Genomic DNA, 18,716 nt, shown 5'->3' on the forward strand with positions numbered 1-18,716 from the left:
AGGGAGATCATTAACAATTCCGTTTGGATTTGGATTCTGTGTTATTCTGAATGTTTGGATTTGGAGTCTGTTGTTCTGAATGGTCAGAATAGGAATCTCAGTGAATTTTTAATTTGTATAGTACTTTTTTGTTTGTTTGTTTTTTTGGTCCACTGATGTTACCTTTTGATAGAAATCCAGTAATTATACATTATAGGGTGTTTAGCTTCTAATCTAAGAACAAAATTGTAGACCAATGGTTGATAATGGCTACATTTTGAATCATTAAATCAATAAAGAGAAATAGAGATCAATACCAACATAATACCAGGCTTTATTGCTGCTTTTTGTAGTGTCATAAACGGACAGGTAAGCCTAATACGTTTGAGTCAAAATGTAGTTATATTTGATATAACAAATGTTATATTTGCCTAAATCTGTACACATGAAATTTCTAAAATATCCAGCTTTTTAAAGTGGACAAGCAGGCTTCTAATGTAATAATTAATTAATTAAGACTGCCCCTACAACCACACTGATCAAGTGTTCCGCATTACAGTTAAAATTTGATGACCGTGCACAGTGATGAGCTGAGAGGAATCAGAATAAATCAATATACAACAGAAAGTAAAACACAGGAATAAAATATTAGAAAAACATAACCTGAGCACCATCCTAATGAGGCTGATAATAAGATGATGATAATGGAACTGGTGCGTAAATTGGCAGCATGCTTTCTTCATCATCATCATCATCATCATCATCAATGCACATGTGAAGAATAGCTGGAATAAATAATCCCTCCCACAGACACTGAGTCATACCGAAGTGTGATCCACATACACTAGGTGGCACAAAGTTTCAGCTGGAACTGTTCATGTTGTCGCAGCTGGGTGGAAGCCCTAAACTATTCACTGCTTGCAACTGCCTTTTGAGTTTTTCTTTTGTCCTATGTCCTCTTCAAAGTAGATAGAATTTGTTGCACGACTGCATTACTTAAACAAAGTACATACAAAAGTTTATTATTAGTCACACATTATCTCATCGATAACGCCGGTCTAAAAGTTACTGTCGAAGAAATCCGCGATTGAATGTGACTTAGAACGTCAAAATGAATGGATGCATCTAATGTATGCGTGTATACAGACTTGAAATACGATTTATAAACAACAAACACATTTTAAATTGTTTCATTTGTAAAGGTGATATGGTCGGCTGACATGAACTAAACTTTTTAAGCAACGTAATCGCCTAAAAAACAAACAAAAAAATCCGGAAATACATTACAGTTTAAGTAACCGGTAGGCTTAATTTGACTTAATTCTTATGCATTTTAATATTTTTCTTTTACAAAACAGTACTCTCAAGAGTTAGTTTAACTTTAACTATTGTTTTTTTTTTCTTTTTTTTAGCATTTAATGCCCATCTGAAAAGCCGCCACACCCAGTTTTGTCGTGGTAAACATGACTCGGCAGAGTTAATTTGTTAGGCTTAATGCAAGGTTTGGATAGGTTAGCATAATGAGACGTGAGTTACATGGGCAGTCCAGGATTACACTTAGTTAAAGGGAAAAACTTCTCGAAAAGGGAGAAAAAGATTTAACCCATCTGCTTCCAAGACTTGGGTCCTAACGCTGACGCTCGGTTCGTACCAGGCAAGGCTTGACTCATTAAACAGTGTAAGAAGACACCGGACCTGGTTAGCTGCGGTCGTGACAAGAAAACCGGCCGAAAATATCTGCTTGATGAATTGACACACATGAATACGTAGCGTCAGCTGGAAAAGTTCTAAAAACAACAGGCGCTTTTCTAAAGTAGCTGCAAAGAAAGAAACTTTACAGGCAACATGACGTTTTGTTTGAGGATTGTCTTATTTCTTTTTCTTGTTACTGCAACATTAACTCAAGACGGTAAGCTAACTATGCTGGGTATTGTTGGTAATTATGGGTTGTGTAATAATTACTTTATGGCTGTTTTTAACCATGTTTTTTGTTTAATTGCCTTATAAGGATACTAAACTTATGTTTAGTTAATAACTACTAACTTTATTCAAAAAGTACATTTTACACGAAAAACAAAAACAATGGAACACGATAAATACGCGCAAAGAAGCAGACGACACTGTAGCGTAGACTGAATTTTACAGTCATATTTTGTTCATCCAAATCTTGAGCGCGGTAAGTCTTTTTTAAACAAACATTTTTCTATGAGCCTGTTTTCTGAGCAGCAATGTGTCTTTGTAACAGTAACCAAAACGTCTCTTGTGATTACTGTTGGATAGATCATAGTGGGAAATTCTCTTCTCAGTTTCATTACTAGTTAATCACTAGATGGCAAATTCTTTCGTTGAGCGTTAACCAGTGTTTTGTAGTCATGGCACAGCTGCTTATACATTTGGTTTTTTCCAACATCTTAAAATTTTTCCACATTCAAACATAATTATGCCACTGTAGCCTGGTTTAATTAAAAATATTTCTAACGGATTACGGAAGCTCAACATAAGGAATCAGCAGCTCTGGCACAGGAGGTTTCACTAGTTTGGAGGTATTAGCTATGTGTATATCAGATACAACAACTGTTCCCAGTTATCTGTCGCCTATAACTTTGATCTGGAGCCTGGATCTTATGTCCACAAAATAAACGTACATCATACTGTGCAATGTTACTTTTTCAAAAAATACTTTTCTTTAGTTTTATGTATGTTTACAATAGATAGGGTCTGATGGTATGTAAGAGGTGGGGTTTTATTTTTAATTTCTAGTGCATATTTCATAATGTCAGACATTCTGTTCTTTGTGTGTGTGTGTGTGTGTATTACTGCCTTGTGTACTAAATCATTATCTTTTGTGTGGAGAAATGGCTCACTGGTTTTAGTAGTGACTAATGCTTCAAAGCTGCACAGTGTATGAGTCACCACAATCATAGCAACCGGTAAATACACTGTATGAGATTGACCACGTGTTTCCACTATGGAGGAAAACACAATAGTGTGTGGCTGGTTACTAAGTTCTTACTGAAGACTAGATGAGTATTGTAAGTCAACAGTAAAATAATCTATGTTTGATTTTTTTTTTTTAAAGCAGCTGATGTTCATTGTGTATCAAATGTGACTTAAGGATGTTAAACTGTTTCTGTCTGTAATGTTGTCCCTTTTGTCTTTCTTATGAAGGCTTGGACCTGTCTGATGCCCTTGATAATCTAGGTCAGTGACATTCTTTTTTTAACTTTCAGATTTAGTTTGTTTAAAGATAAACTCACTCTTTATTTTTTGCTAAGCAAATCATATATTTTAATATGGTTATTCTATTTTCTTGTTCAATTTCTTAATGGGAATGAAATGTATTCGTTGTCAGTAACCTGAGACGACCCAGTCCAAACACAAGTCAAACCAAATTAATGTAATTTGGTCACGTGGGGGCTTATTCTCTTGATGTGTGTTATTAGGTGTGGACCTATTGCCATGCATCCAAAATATCAGAAGAACTGATCTAAGTTTCCCTTTATTTTAAAAGTTATTAATGCATTTTGAAAGTGTCGGAAAAACTACTTCCAAGGAAATGTAAAACAAACACTGTTTTTTAAAGAGATAAAATTTGTCTCTTCAGCACCAACTTCTCCAAAACCCAAAGAGCAACCAAAGGCCCCTGAGAAGCCTAAAACTGGAGGTTTGTATACTCTTAAGAAATAATTTCCAGGATAACATAAATCTGTTTAAAGTTTATCCAATGACCGCTCCAAAAGATTTCCAGTCAAAGCTCTTTAAACGCGTTAAAATAGCAAATTGTAATTAAATTTTTTTAAAATCACAATATATACTGTATATTATACAGCAATATGAAACAATTCAGTTTTAATTCCAATAAGTGGTTAAACAACTTAATCTTTTGTTAAACACATGTCGGCTATAATGATGTGATGAAGTGAAATATGATCTAAACTGATTATCAGCAAGACCTAGACTGTGAAGAATTTACAGTGCATTCAGAAAGTATTCACAAACTTTGTACAAACTGTAACTTTTTCCACATTTTGTTATATTACAGCCTTATTGGAAAATGGATCAAATTCATTATTTTCCTCAAATTTCTACCTACAATGCCCCATAATGACAACATGAAAGAGGTTTGTTTGAAATCTTTGCAAATTTATAAAAAAAAATATACAAAAAACATGTTGGTTTGTTGGTTCCCCTGGCTCCTCTGGTCACATGTCGAAGTGTACGTGAGCAAGTCACTAAACCCCAACTTAGTTGCTCCCAGTGAGCGTTAGCTAGCTGCATAGCAGCTCCACCATCGGTGTATGACTGTGTGTGTGATTGTGAGTGCGAATGGGTGAATAAGAAGCAGTGCAGACCATTTACCATTTACATGTACATAGTGTAACTATTCATAGCCTTTGCCATGACACTTAAAATTGAGCTCTGGTGGAACCTGGAAGAAGTTTGGAACTACTAGGACTCTTCCTAGAGCAGGGCAGCTTCTTTCGCATTGTCATTATGGTGTTTTGTTTTCAGAACATTGAGGAAAATAATGAATTTAATCAATTTTACCATTACAGGTCACATAAAGTATATTTAAAGTATATTTAAAGTAGATTTAAAGTAGATTCTTTGCTTCATGTTGAAAAGGCTGTGGAAAACTTGACTTTTTTGTAACAGTTCTGCATAGTGTAGAAACGTACTGAAGGTCATTTGTCATCATATGACTGAGCTTTGTCAGAAGATTTGCAAAATGAAAGATATGAAGATGCAGTATAGAGCTTTTATCAGCTGTACAGAAAGAACACAGAGCTTCAGAAAGATGTCAGAGTTTGACACTGGATCATGATCCTTGTCTAAATATGTTTTGAATGAATCCGAATGAAACCAAGCTCTGGAGATTCAGGTATGTCCTTTTTCCACAAATCCCTAGTGGGTTTTGGCTTTAGTTGTTTGGCTTTAATATGTTGAGAGATTGTATTGTTGTAATGTGGGTGAACCAGCTATTATTTAATTTAAAATGATAATGGAACAAATATGGCAATTCCCTGTAGCTAGAATCTCTTTTTAATTTTTGTTGTTTATTTAATAATGTAGTTCTGACTGTAACTGTCTTGGAAATATGATGTGTATAGCATAGTTTGGTCAGTTCTTTAAGTGTGCTTGCGCATTACAGGTGGCTTTGGATTAGACCTGGAGGACGCCTTGGGTCCAGGTAAAGCTGCTGGAAGCTGATGGAAAATGGTTCTAATCTCTGACAAGTGTGGATTTTCAATGACAATGATGCATTTATGTTTGCTTCCAACAACCATAAGTTGTTTTTTTTTCTCTACCACGTCCAAAACCAGAAATACAAGATCATTCTACCTTATCATGGATTAAATAGTTTGCATGCGCTAATATATGCTGTTAATGTTTTGATGTCTAGTTAACTACAGTAGCTTAGTACTTGCCACTTACATGAAAGTTATTTCTAAGGTCAGGGACATAAAATAAAAAAAGCCCTGTTCATGATAATATGTCAGACTGAGTGCTAAAATTTAACATTTTTTCTCTGATGGATTTAGAGACATTTACACTAACATTTACAACCTTAACCAAACCAAGATATGTTGCATTCATCATCCACTTAATTCAGTCATTAAAATATTTCTCTTTAGATGTTAAACTGAGCCAGTCTTTTGAAGACTAAAAATTAAAGCATATATCTAATCTGTCTGTTGTGTAAGACTCGGAAACCCAGAATCCATTTGACATTTGCAGTTTACGTACACATTTATCAAAGATATAAATCTCATTTCAATATTAGGCTGTCAATGATTTTATTTTTTTAGGTTGTTGAGACAGAAGGTTAAGACTTATACATGGAAAAGTGTATTTGTTATATTAGTTTTATATATAATAGGAAACAAACAGTGCTGTTGAGTTTCTATCAGAGCAGTGTTTTCTCAGATTACTGTGTTGGTCATTTAGTTTTTTGGCCTGTCCAGTCTGTCTTTGATTTCATCCTGGCCATTTTAAATTATAATACTATGGTTAATCCACTAAATATAAATAATTACAAATAACATAATGAATAAGCTCTTTTTTTGTTGACTTACTATAAATATTGAAGCTGAAATATTTCTTTCCCCACAGATACCAACCCCAAACCTTCTGAGAAACCTGCTAGCAACCAACCAAAGAATGGAGAAGGTGGTTATCTATGACTGTTGTCAACAAATCCCATCCCACATGCAAAGACCATGTCCTTCTGGCAAATACTTTTTGACCATTATCAACACAAAAAATAGTCCCCTTAATTTTTATCTTGTTTATTAACCACAGTGAGCAGTTTAAGGAAATTAAATGCACCTCACAAATACATACATTTTTGGCTCAGTAAAGATTCAGTATTACTAAGACTTCAGACTCAGTAAGAACTAGTTGGCTCAAAGCTAAAGGTTACAAACAAAGTTGCGTTTATGTTTGTTTGTTTGTGGATTTGTTAACATCAAATAAAAAGTAAATAACAGCAGATTTAGCCTAATGATTGACAAATACACTCAAAACTGTTTAGCTAGTAAATCATGCCGTTTGTGCACTGATGTATTGACAATGTATTGTAGAGTTTGTGGTGTAATGATTGTTATATGTGGTGTTCATTTTGTATAGGTGGTGGAAACTTTGATGACAATGACTTGTTAAGTGTTAGTGGTGGGGACTTCAAGCCTGACAACTCAGGAGGAGGAAAAGGTAGGACATCAAAGTAACCGTAAAGATGTCTCCTTTGGCTTTTAATTCCTCTGCTGTTGCCCTTTTTCTCCTTTGTATGTCATTTATAACATTTTATTTATATAGCAACAATTCACATCAAAGCTATTTCAACGCACTTAACGTAATAAAGTCAAGACTATAAAGATATGTAGAGAAAACCCAACAAATCCCCCTTGAGCAAGCCCTAGGCAACAGTTGAGAGGCAAAACTCCCTTTAACAGAAGAAACCTACAGCAGAACCAGGCTCAGGGTGGGCTTCCATCTGCCTTGACCAGTACACACAATACAAATTGCTGATTGTCTGGGTCAGGTGTTTAGTCAATGGGAAGCTGGAATGGAGGCTATCTTACATGAGGGTGGAGTAGGGTATAGCAATGTGAAGTGATATCTTCCAGCTTATTGACAGAACACACCTAATGCTGGTAATACTAAGTTGTGCAGTGTTAATTGGAAAACAAGGTCATTGAGGATCTGCATTTAGAACCCCTCAAAAATCGTGTCAATGAGTATGTACTATTGTTAAGTAAGAGCATGGAAGGAATTATTTGTCCATCTACCAAATAAAAAGGATTAAAAATATACAGGCATCCAGTGTAATTAGAAGCATGTGGTTGTTTTTTAACATCTGAGCTTGTGTTATGTCATTCATGAAAAACCAGCTACAAAAACCTGTTTAACTGAGACTAAGTTGACTTTTTCTTTCTTTTGAATCCAGGCCATGCAGCAGACTCCGGTTATGATAATCAGGGTATGTGTTTGTTCCTGTGTATACTTTTTAATTTGTTGTTAATTATTGTTAAACTGTTTTGGTTTTTAAAGAATAGTAGAAAAGCTAAATAATAGCAAACCCACACTAATGTTGGTTCTGCCCTGGGCAACTACAGTCTGCTGACTGTTGTGAATGTCTTATTTTGCAGACACACTCAAAACTGCAGGGAGGCTTGGTCAAAGTACATAGCATGTCTTTATGGCTTTTAGCAAAAGAAAATAAAATAGGGACTGTGTGACAGATCTACAGAATTAACTTTTCGTCATGAGTTTAAAATTTGGTAGCCAAATAATTAGAACCAACTCTTAATATGATGCACTCAAGTATGACTCCGCTAACCACTTTGTCCTTAATAATAAACACATAGTAAAATTATCACCTTTCCAACTGTTTGAACCTAAAAACTGACACACTCTAACTCTTGGCCACTGTATTGAGTTGCATTAAATTGCACAGGCGTACTTAATGTTATTCCTGACTGATGTATATGTCCAGGTTTTTAGGTAGCAAGCCATTGAGACTTTATACAGTATCTTCATTGTAAACCTTGTGCTAACAGTGCTAAGGATCATGAAGTATCACTGCATGTTTTGATGATTACAATGCATCCAGAAAGTATTCCCAGCGCTTAACTTTTTCCACATTTTGTAATCTTACAGCCATATTCCAAAATGGATCAAATTCATTATTTATCTCAAAATCCTACAAACAATACCCCATAACAACAACATGAAAGAAGCCTGTTTAAAATCTTTGCAAATTTATTTAAAAAATAAATAAATTAAAAAACTTGATCATCCTTGATGCATCCTTGAGATGTTTCTACACCTCAATTGTCAACAGTCCATGTCAGAGCACAAACCAAGTCATGAAGTCCAATGAATTGCCTGTAGATCTCCTAGACAGGATTGTATAGTTGCACAGATCTGCGGAAGGGTACAGAAAAAATTCTGCAACATTGAAGGTCCAAATAAGCACCACCAGGACTTTTCCTACCACTGTTTGGCTGCCCGGCCAAACCGAGCGATCGACATAGAAGGGCCTTAGTCAAGGAAGTGACCAAGAACCTGATGGTGACTCTGAAAGAGCTCCAGCATTTCTTCGTGGAGAGAGGAGGACTTTCCAGACGAACAACCATCTCTGCAGCACTCCACCAATCAGGCCTCTATTCTGGAGTGGCCAGAAGGAATCCACTCCTCAGTAAACGGCACATGACAGCAAGCCTGAAGTACTCTCAGACCATGAGAAACAAAATTGTCAAGTCTGATGAAACAAAGATTGGGCTCTTAAGCCCAAATGCCGTGTCATGTCTGGAACAGGCACTGCTGACCAACTGTCCAATACCATCCCTACAGTAAACCATGATGGTGACAGAATCATGCTGTGGGGATGTTTTTCAGTGGCAGGAACTGGAAGACTAGTCAGGATTGAGGGAAAGATGAATGCAGCAATGTACAGAGACATCCTTGGTGAAAACCTGTTCCAGAGCCTTTTGGACCTCAAACTGGACGGGGCGATGGTTTAACTTTCAACAGGACAACAACCCTAAGCACACAGTCAAGACAACAAAGGAGTGGTTATGGGATAACTCTGTGAATGATCTTGAGTGGCGCAGCCAGAGCCAGATTTGAACCCAATCAAACATCTCTGGAGAGATCTGAACCCAGGTAAAGATCTCTGGAGAGATCTGAAAATAGCTGCGCACAGACACTCCCCATCCAACCTGGTGGAGCTTGAGAGGCACTACAAATAATAGAAGAAACTGACCAAAAATCTGTGTGCCAAGCTTGAGGCTATAATTAGTGCTAAAGGTGCTTCAACAAAGTAGCAAAGGCTGTGAATACTTATGTTCATGTGTTTTTTTGTTTTTGTTTTGTTCTTTTAATAAATTTGTAAAGATTTCAAACAAGATTTCACGTTGTCATTATTGGGTATTGTTTGTAGAATTTTGATGAAAAACTATTTTGATCCATTTTCCAATAAAGCTGTTGCATAACAAAATGTGGAAAAAGTTAAGAGCTGTAAATACTTTCTGGATGCACTACTGTATATTATAGTTTTTTATGTCTAACCATCACAAACAGTAAATACTTAGATGTCCTCTGTATCCCTCTCAGGTGGTGGCGATCAGCCTCAAGGTAAACTGATCTTTTGCTCTCTTCCTTTTGTTCTGTGCTCCTCTGCTTGTACACCAAGTTTTGTGTTTACTCACTGTGGAACTGATCTATTCTTTATCTGTCGTTGGAAAGGTCCTCTTTCCTGTAAAAAAGCAAGCTTTGCTGAGTCCCTCTGTTTTTCTTTTAAACAGCTGTAATTGTCTTGGTGTTTCATTTATCTACATGGGTTTACTTTGCTATGAAAGCACTGGCTTGATTCATATTAGTCAGAATGTATTTGTATTGTCATAAGAATTTTCTGCAGGATTCCTCAGTTCAGTTACATCTAGTTAATTTGGCCTGAAAAAAGTGTTGTTGTTGAAGATGACATGACACTTGGCTTTCAACCTAGTATAATCTTTATATGGGAACCCCTGGTCTGGGATTGCCAGGCTAAAACCCTGCTACGATTGTGTGTCGTTGCAGATCCAGACCTTCCGTGGGACCAAATGCTGAAGATGTTAAATGCTAATTTGCCAGAGCAATTCTATATGTGGATATCCAACTTAAAGCAAATCTTAATAGATCTGTTTGAGAGAGTCAGGGATCTGCTACAAGCTATGCCATAAGCTGTTGTATGCCTTAATCATTAATGGTGTAATTGGTTCTCAGGTCTTAAGCAACCAGAGGTTTGGTTCAGTGTTTGGTTTAGTGACTGCTAGAATTTGTCTTGAAATTTACGGTTGTTTAGAAAATACAGGTTACTAAAGGTTAGTAAAAAAACAGGTTAGTAAAGAATCAAAACATGAAATAGTCATGTTTGTCATATTGTCCTAGACAGAGCCAGAAGTGTGTGATGAACAGGGTAATTTCTTAAAATCCTACTCATATAAATGTGACTTTGTAACATTGACTTTAGAAGAAAGGTTTGCACAGGTTATTTGGAATTTAGAATTTGTGTATTTCTATCAATTATGTTACTTATTGGATAACTTTTGTCATGTTTTATTAAAATTAGAAGGTAGTATTTTCCAAATTCCCAATGCAGACTTAACACCAAAAAGGAATTGTTTCTACCCATATGTCTTATGTCCATATGTCTGCAGCCCGGGTTAGCTTGTTCTTCTGTGCCGTAGATTTCTGTTGTTGCCCAAAACTATTAAAAATATATCAGATAGACTGGAGACATACCTCTTTGCATGACATGTTTCTTTAATCCAAAATGTTTGGTCTAAATAAATATTCGTCCGTAGGCTCATATGGTTGGTTAATTTACATGTACAGCAGTCTGGCGTAAGCCAGTCAATAACCAGTTACCAAATCAATGAATGTGCAATATTTCTAGTGGAATTAAAGCAATTCAAAGCCTTTGATAATTGCATGCTTTGGAATAAAGAAACCCAGTCACCCAGTGGAGCAGTGTGTCTGGCTGAGATCCTTTAACGGACATAAACTGAGGTCTACAGCATGAAGACCTCATGTACTTAAGCATGTAAGTTGTACTGCAATAATTCCATCATCTTTGCTTCTGTGGAAAGTAAAGTGTTGGTACATGGCTGTTTTCTGCCTTAGTCCTGCCTTGGTCAGCAACTGTCTGCACACATTTTCAACATAAGCATTCTCATTCTCAGCACTGTGCTGAAACATGTAACATGTGGAGACAGTTGCTAGATATACCTCGCTTTTAGATATTACATAAGAGGATATGTTTCCCTGTTGGCACAAATAACTGCATATTTCTTTATGGTGGTTTCTTTTCATATTTTTGGGATGGGTCATTGTTGCATTGACAATCCCTAATGCACAATGAATAAATCTATCCTGTCAGCATTCAGTGAACACTGTTTGATTTACAATCCATGCGAGGCTAGAGAACCAACTGACCAAAGTGACTCAGGTCCTCAGAATCTCAGGGGTCCTGAAGGTTTAGGCAGTTAATGATTGATTACAAAAGTTGTTTTTTTGCCACTGATTATATGATAATAATCACATACCTGTTCTTATTCTCAATTATCTTAGTTTCAGCCATTTAATATTTAAGTATTATATATTTTTATTGTTGCATGTTTAGAAACTGCACTTCTAAAACTAATTCTGTACATTTCAACTGATACAATCCATCCAATACAAAACCCTTGTTTGATACTATCAGTATGGCTCAATGTGCCCTATCTACAAAACATATTGATTCTAGAGTGACTGATGAAATTAGAGAGAATATACACATGAAATCACTTAGACTATAGATTATTGTTTATTTCTAATTTATGCAAATATATTTGCATAACCAGTAGAGCAGATCTGCTAATAATGATGACCTGTAGAGCTACATCGTCACCTCTAGGCAGTGTCAGTGTGGAACAAAGATCTTTGATATTTTTGCAATGACTAGTGATTATACAATAAAGTAATCTAATATAGAAAGCACTGTAGCTTGATTGGTGAGGAGGGTACTGTAATTGAAGATGGATAAATTTGTATACATACAGCAGACAATAATAATACAATTCTGTGCATCGTATGTGATATATAGATACAAAAGACCAATAATGGCAAAACAGTCATAGTATTAATATTAGTGTAGTAGTAGTGACATAAAATAATTAAATTATATGATGCAATGTAAAATAATAGTAGCTATGTTACTGCTGCTACTAATGCTAACACTCTCCTCTTCGTGATTTTAACATACTGTATGTGAGGTCTGTGACATGTGACAGTAAAACACCTGGTGATGTGCAAGCTTCAAAGAATTAAATCTATTTGTGGGCTATCATATTAAATATACAAAATTGTATTACAAATAGCTGGCACAATTCAACACTGTGTGAATAAAATCAGGAACACTGCATCACCCCTTTAGGTGTCTGTATGTTGGAAAAAAGAGCACTGTCCACAAACTCACCATTTTCCATCAGAAAGTCATGCTGACTTTTAATGTCCTGGCAACGCCCTATGTGATATGCTCATGACTCATTGTGGTTTTTAAGTCCTGCCAGACAACACAACAATCTCACTTATTATTCCTAAAGTCAGCCTGTGCCCCGCCCTACTGTACCCTGGAGGCTGGGTGTATTTCTAATTTTAATGCAGTGTTCTTGGACTGTTCTCATTTGGCTTGTTTTACTTCTGTTCTGTTAGAACTAAAGCTGGTACTATTTTACAAAATGTCTCTCATTTATTCTTGAGTTAATTTGATTGATTTGCATTTTCACTTCGTTCTTAACCGACTTTTGCTAGGCAAGTTTATTTAGTGACATTAAAAAACTGAGGTTATTACATTTCTCAGGTTAGTAACAGGGACTCTATTTTTAAACTTGGAACAATTACAGTTTATTTAAGAAAGTTGCCTAAAATATGGGAGAAAAGGAATCTGCAAACACTCTAAAATTCTTAATCACACAGATAATTATGGTTGTATGTCTAAAACAGTGTAAAAAATTGAGCATGAACATACTGTTTTGTGTAACTGTCTGGTGTGTGTTTGTCAAGCAGAAGCTGGATCTGGACAGATTGCTGGAATTGTCAGTGCCATAGGAGTTGCTCTGCTTGGAGCAGCATCTAGTTATTTTGCATATCAGAAGAAAAAGCTCTGCTTCAAGCTGCAGGGAGGTCAGTATGTTTTTTTAATTCCATTGAGACTTATTTTTAAAGTGGCATGTAGACAGTATAATGATAGAGTTACCATTAAAAGAAACAAAGTTTTATTATCAAAGGGATACCAGTGACAAAACGTTCTTTGTTTAGGTACTGATCCAGAGAGCGGTAAAGGTGGTACTCACTCTGATCCTCAAGGTAACATCTTAATTAACTAAAGGAACTCTTTTTTTAGAATACTTTTGGAAAAAAGTTTTTGTCATTTTGTATACAAGTGACAAATGAAAGTAAGAATAAATTTTGCTAAATTTTTTAAAACTGTCAAATGATATCAAGATTTTTGCTTGCCTTGTTTCTCACTTGTAAGTTGCTTTGGATAAAACCGTCTGCTAAATGACTAAATGTAAATGTTTTGCTTGTACCTCTTGGAGATGAGTGATTTTCAGTGTGTTGAAGTTGAAGGATAAGACTCATGGTTCAAGACAATTAATGTCACACCATGTACAGAAATAGTCCCAAATGTTGTTACTTTAGGCACACAGTGTAATATGCACATGAAAACACATATACTAAAAATAATATCTCAACTAATATAAATTCAGCATCTTAACCACTTATCCTATTAAGGGCAATGGGTAGACAGAAGCCAATCCCAGTTGCCATCGAGCAAAACTCAGAGTACACCCTAGATAGCTCACCGACCTACAGACCTTCCAGAAAGTACTCCCAGCACTTAACTTTTTCCACATTTTGTTATGCCTTATCCTAAATTTTATAAAATTCATTTGATTCATTCATTTTCTTCAAAATTTTACAAACAATACCCCATAATGACAATGTAAAAGAAGTTTGTTTGAATTCTTTGCAAATTTATTAAAAGTAAAACATACATTTTCTTCTTTTCCTTTCGGCTCTTGCCTTTCAGGGGTCGCCACAGCGAATCATGTGCCTCCATCTAACCCTGTCCTCTGCATCCTCTTCTCTCACACCAACTAACTTCATGTCCTCCCTCACTGCATCCATAAATCTCCTCTTTGGTCTTCCTCTAGACCTCCTGCCTGGCAGCTCCAACCTCAGCATCCTTCACAGTTTCTCCTCTGAACATGTCCAAACCACCTCAATCTGGCCTCTCTGACTTTATCTCCGAAACATCTAACATAAGATGTCCCTCTGATGTCCTCATTCCTGATCCTGTCCATCCTCGTCACTCCCAAAGAGAACCTCAACATCTTAAGCTCTGCCTCCTGTCTTTTCTTCAGTGCCACTGTCTCTAAGCCGGACAACATCGCTGGTCTCACCACCATCTTGAACACCTTTCCCTTCATTCTCGCTGATACTCTTTTATCACACAACACACCTGTCACTGACCTGACAACCAACCTGCCTGGACTTGCCTCTTCACCTCTTTTCAACACTCTCCGTTGCTCTGAACCGTTAACCCTAAGTACTTAAAGTCCTGGACCTTCTTCACCTCCCTGCTCCCTGTAACCTCACCGTTCCACCTGGGGCACTTTCATTCACACACATGTATTCCGTCTTACTGCAGCTAAGCTTCATTCCTCTGTTTTCCAGAGCAGACCTCCACCTCTCTAGCTTTTCCTCCACCTGCTCCCTAGTCTCACTACAAATCACAATGTCATCTGCAAACATCATAGTCCATGGAGATTCCTTTCTAACCTCATCTGTCAGCCTGTTCATCACCAGAGCAAACAAGAAGGGCCTCAGAGCAGATCCTTGATGCAGACCCACCTCAACCTTGAACTCCTCTGTCACACCTACAGCACACCTCAACACGGTCTTACAGCTCTTATACATGTCCTGCACCACTCTAACATACTTCTCTGCCACTCCAGACTTCCTCATACAATACCACAGCTCCTCTCTCGGCAGCCTGTCATATGCTTTCTCTAAATCTACAACTCCCTATGACCTTCTCTGTACTTTTCCATCAGCATCCTCAAAGCAAATACTGCATCTGTTGTACTCTTTCTAGGCATGAAACCATATTGCTGCTCACAAATGTTCACCTCTGCCCTTAGCCAAGCTTCCACTTCTCTTTCCCACAACTTCATTGTGTGGCTCATCAGCTTTATTCCTCTGTACTTGCCACAGCTCTGTACATCTCTCTTGTTCTTAAAAATGGGCACTAGTACACTACACTTGTTTGGCCTTTGCCACCTCTACCTTCACTTTACGCTGCATCTCCCTGTACTCCTGTCTACTCTCTTCAGTCCTCTCAGTGTCCCATTTCTTCTTAGTTAACCTTTTTCTCTGTATACACTCCTGAACCTTCTTGTTCCACCACTGTGACCACTGTGTGTGACCACTGGGTTCTTGGTCACCTGCCTGACTAAGACCCTTCTCTCTTGATTGGTCAGCTTGGCCAAGCAGCCAAACAATGGTAGGAAGTCCTGATGGTTCCAAACTTCCTCCATTTAAGGATTATGGAAGCCACTGTGCTCATTGGGACCTTCAATACTGTAGAAATATTTATGTAACCTTCCCAAGATCTGTGTCTTGATACAATCCTGTCTTAGAGGTCTAAAGACAATTCCTTGGACTTCATGGCTTGGTTTGTGCTCTGACATGCACTGTTAACTTTGTGACCTTTTATAGCCAGGTGTATGCTTTTCCAAATAGTAAATGGTAAATGGTCTGCACTTATATAGGGCTTTTCTACCTCAAACAGCTATACACTGCTTCTTATTCACCCATTCACACTCACAAACACACACACTCACTCATATACTGATATGGGAGCTGCTATGCAGCTGGCCCATACCCACCAGGAGCAACTAAGTTGGGGTTCAGTGTCTTGCTCAAGGACACTTTGAAATGTGACCAGAGAAGCCAGGGATCCAACCAACAACTGCAGGAATTGGTGGATAAACACTTTTCCTTCCTTTGCCACAGTTGCCCCATTGTCCAATCAACTGAATTTCCCGATCCTGAACTTGCGGGATAAGCCGAATTTACAAAAAAAGGACTCCAACTGAGTTGTAGAAACATCTCAAGGATGATCAGTAGAAACAGGATGCACCAGAGCTCAAATTTGAGTTTTCATTTTAATAAATTTGCAAAGATTTCAAACAGACTTCCATGTTGTCATTATAGGGCATTGTTTGTAGAGTTTTTGAGGAAAATAATGAATTTGATCCATTTTGGAATAACATGTAACATAACAAAACATGAAAAACGTTAGGTGCATACTTTTTAGATCTATAATCATCAAACTATGCAGTGATTCTTCGTGAGCCTTCTTTCAAAAGGCCTCGGCATTTTAAATTTGCATGAAAAGATGATGGATTGACAGTACCATAGAGCATACATATTGAATAATAGTAAGTATAGCCTGACACCTTGTGGTAAAGAGTTGGCTAACTGGCTGGCTTAGTGGGGTTTGTTGTTTATTTAGAAATCTGCTCAAAATCTTTGCATTCATTGCTCTGTTGTTTTAATTTTCAGTTTTCAGTGATCTCCTCAGGACCAAGTAAATGCCTTCTTTTTGCCCAGAAGACAAGTCTCTGATGTTTAATACAATGCAGAACTTTATTCAGCTTCCAGTCAACCGTGGTTTGTGTTGTGAAAAAAATACTTACTCTCTGGGTCAATCTCCTGCCTGCTTCATTTAAACCATAAACTAAAGCCTTACTTTAAAACTGTCAAATGAGAATACACTTAGTTTTGTATGATTGTTTTTGTTATAAAAATCTTTATACAGCTGAGTGATAATTTCAAAAGATTGTACTTTTACTTAGAACTTTGTGTTTGTATACTGTACACACTGATAGTGTTTTGTTTTCCTTTCTGACTAGTGATAAAGAAGAAGGATTTTTTGTCATCTAAAATACCTATTGTAATTTAAATTTAAGTTTGTTGTGAGATTGCCTAGGATCTATATTTTTTAAGTGTGTCTTAAAACACTAGTCGGGTGAACTAGATCCTACCTGCTATATTCATTCTTCCTGTCCATTTTTGCATTATTAAGGAAAGAGCTCACAAAGTAAAGAATATCTCACAAAATCTTTAGTTTTAAAATTGTGACAATGTTGTAAAAATTGTAAAAATGTGACAAATTGCTTGAAGCTGTTTAGCTGTTTTTTGCGTTTTACTTACACAGGAGGCATCTTTTGGTATGATCTACTAAAAGACTGTAGGAGAAATAATTAGATCAAATAAAACCTGTTTCAGTGTTTGGGCACCTGACTGTTGTTTTATGACCCACTTGGAAAAATCATAATTATCAACATTAAACCCATCCTTTAAGGTGTTTGACCCATTTGCTTCATGTTGTGTTGGGATTTATCTTAGGTTTGCACACTGCAAAATTGTTTTTGTTTTTTAATATTAGTCCTTCATCTTCTTTTCTTGCAATTGCACTGCTTCATATTTTTTATATTTGCAATACTATAGAGTAAGTGTCTACAGTGCATGTAAATGTGCTGGTTGTAATAAGGAATTCAGAAAAGTACCCTGTTGTAGCTCAGTATTTTGGGTTTACAGCATCAAATCCTTATCAATTTTTGACAAATCAACTGATGAATATAGAGTAGTATTAAGTAGCCAAAGAAATTTTCTTCAGGACTTGGTGGGCAAATCAGTTTTTGTTGGCTGTAGCAGAGCAGCAGCTATGAAACACAGGTGAACATGCATTTGCACTCTGTACACACACGATTAACATTTCTGTTTTCTTCACAGTCTTCTGTTACATATTGTCTCAGACTCATCCATCTGTTGTCAGTTTATCTGTATCACATAAAGTATCATCACAAGTATTGCATCAGGGGATTATTGTTGAGGAACTATTGTTCCGATACTGAAATGCTATAATGAGTCAACCTTGCAACTGTAAATAGTGCATTTAGAACATGTGTATGGATGCCTTCTGACTTTGGCCTTAGGCTTGATTCTGCAGTGTGCTTTTAATTTTCAGCATCAACAATCATTATCTAAGTTTGAGGTGTATTTTGGTATCATTTTGTATTCAAATATGAGTGTCAGTTTTACAGTCATACATATCAAGAGTTATGTCAGATGATTAGATGAATGTTCCTTACGTGAATTGATTTGAAGCGTGTGTATGCTTTCAATAAAGTGGTATACAGTTTTTGAACCTTTTATTTATCCATGATGTAAGTGTCTTTTTGACATTTACAGTATACCTTCAGATTAGATTAGAATCTTTTTTATAACAATAGGATGTCATATTAGAAAACAGAAACTGTGTTTTGTTCATGCCTTGGACTGCTTAAGTGGACCAAGTGACCTGCTCAAATTGCATTTAATTAGTCATGGCCATTACCCAGCTCATGCAGCATCATGCAGCCAGCTTTAAAAAACAGATCCAACATCACATATACAGCATATAAAATAATACCTTGTAAATTGAGTAAAAATGTTTGGTGGCAAGTTATTAGAGTTGTTTCTAAAAGAGATGTTCTAATGACCCACTTTATCTCTTGAGGATGAGGAAATACAGAAAAAGTAGGACAGGATGCATCAAGTCGGTGTGCTAAACACAATATTAGTTGCAAACTGACAAC

At 36.6% G+C, this 18,716-nt stretch overlaps 1 protein-coding gene across 15 annotated transcripts in view; it reads left to right on the forward strand.

Annotated features, from left to right (window-relative positions):
- The window catches only part of cd99 (CD99 molecule), a 180,197-nt gene extending 161,917 nt beyond the window's left edge, over nt 1–18,280 (forward strand). For 13 of the 15 annotated variants that reach the window (XM_067493011.1, XM_067493018.1, XM_067493017.1 and 10 more), the window contains 9 exons: nt 3,584–3,643; nt 5,132–5,170; nt 6,094–6,150; nt 6,610–6,690; nt 7,427–7,459; nt 9,598–9,618; nt 13,072–13,188; nt 13,324–13,371; nt 16,639–18,280. In XM_067493011.1, the coding sequence (XP_067349112.1) occupies nt 3,584–3,643; nt 5,132–5,170; nt 6,094–6,150; nt 6,610–6,690; nt 7,427–7,459; nt 9,598–9,618; nt 13,072–13,188; nt 13,324–13,371; nt 16,639–16,667 (485 nt within the window). In that variant the 3' untranslated portion in view covers nt 16,668–18,280. Of the gene's footprint in view, nt 1–3,583; nt 3,644–5,131; nt 5,171–6,093; nt 6,151–6,609; nt 6,691–7,426; nt 7,460–9,597; nt 9,619–10,062; nt 10,991–13,071; nt 13,189–13,323; nt 13,372–16,638 lie in introns of those variants that run through there. The other 2 variants (XM_067493014.1, XM_067493015.1) reach the window with 2 other exon arrangements.
- The last annotated feature ends 436 nt before the right edge of the window (nt 18,281–18,716 follow it).

Source organism: Channa argus, chromosome 23 (genome assembly GCF_033026475.1).
Source record: "Channa argus isolate prfri chromosome 23, Channa argus male v1.0, whole genome shotgun sequence".
NCBI classification, from domain to species: Eukaryota; Metazoa; Chordata; class Actinopteri; order Anabantiformes; family Channidae; genus Channa; species Channa argus.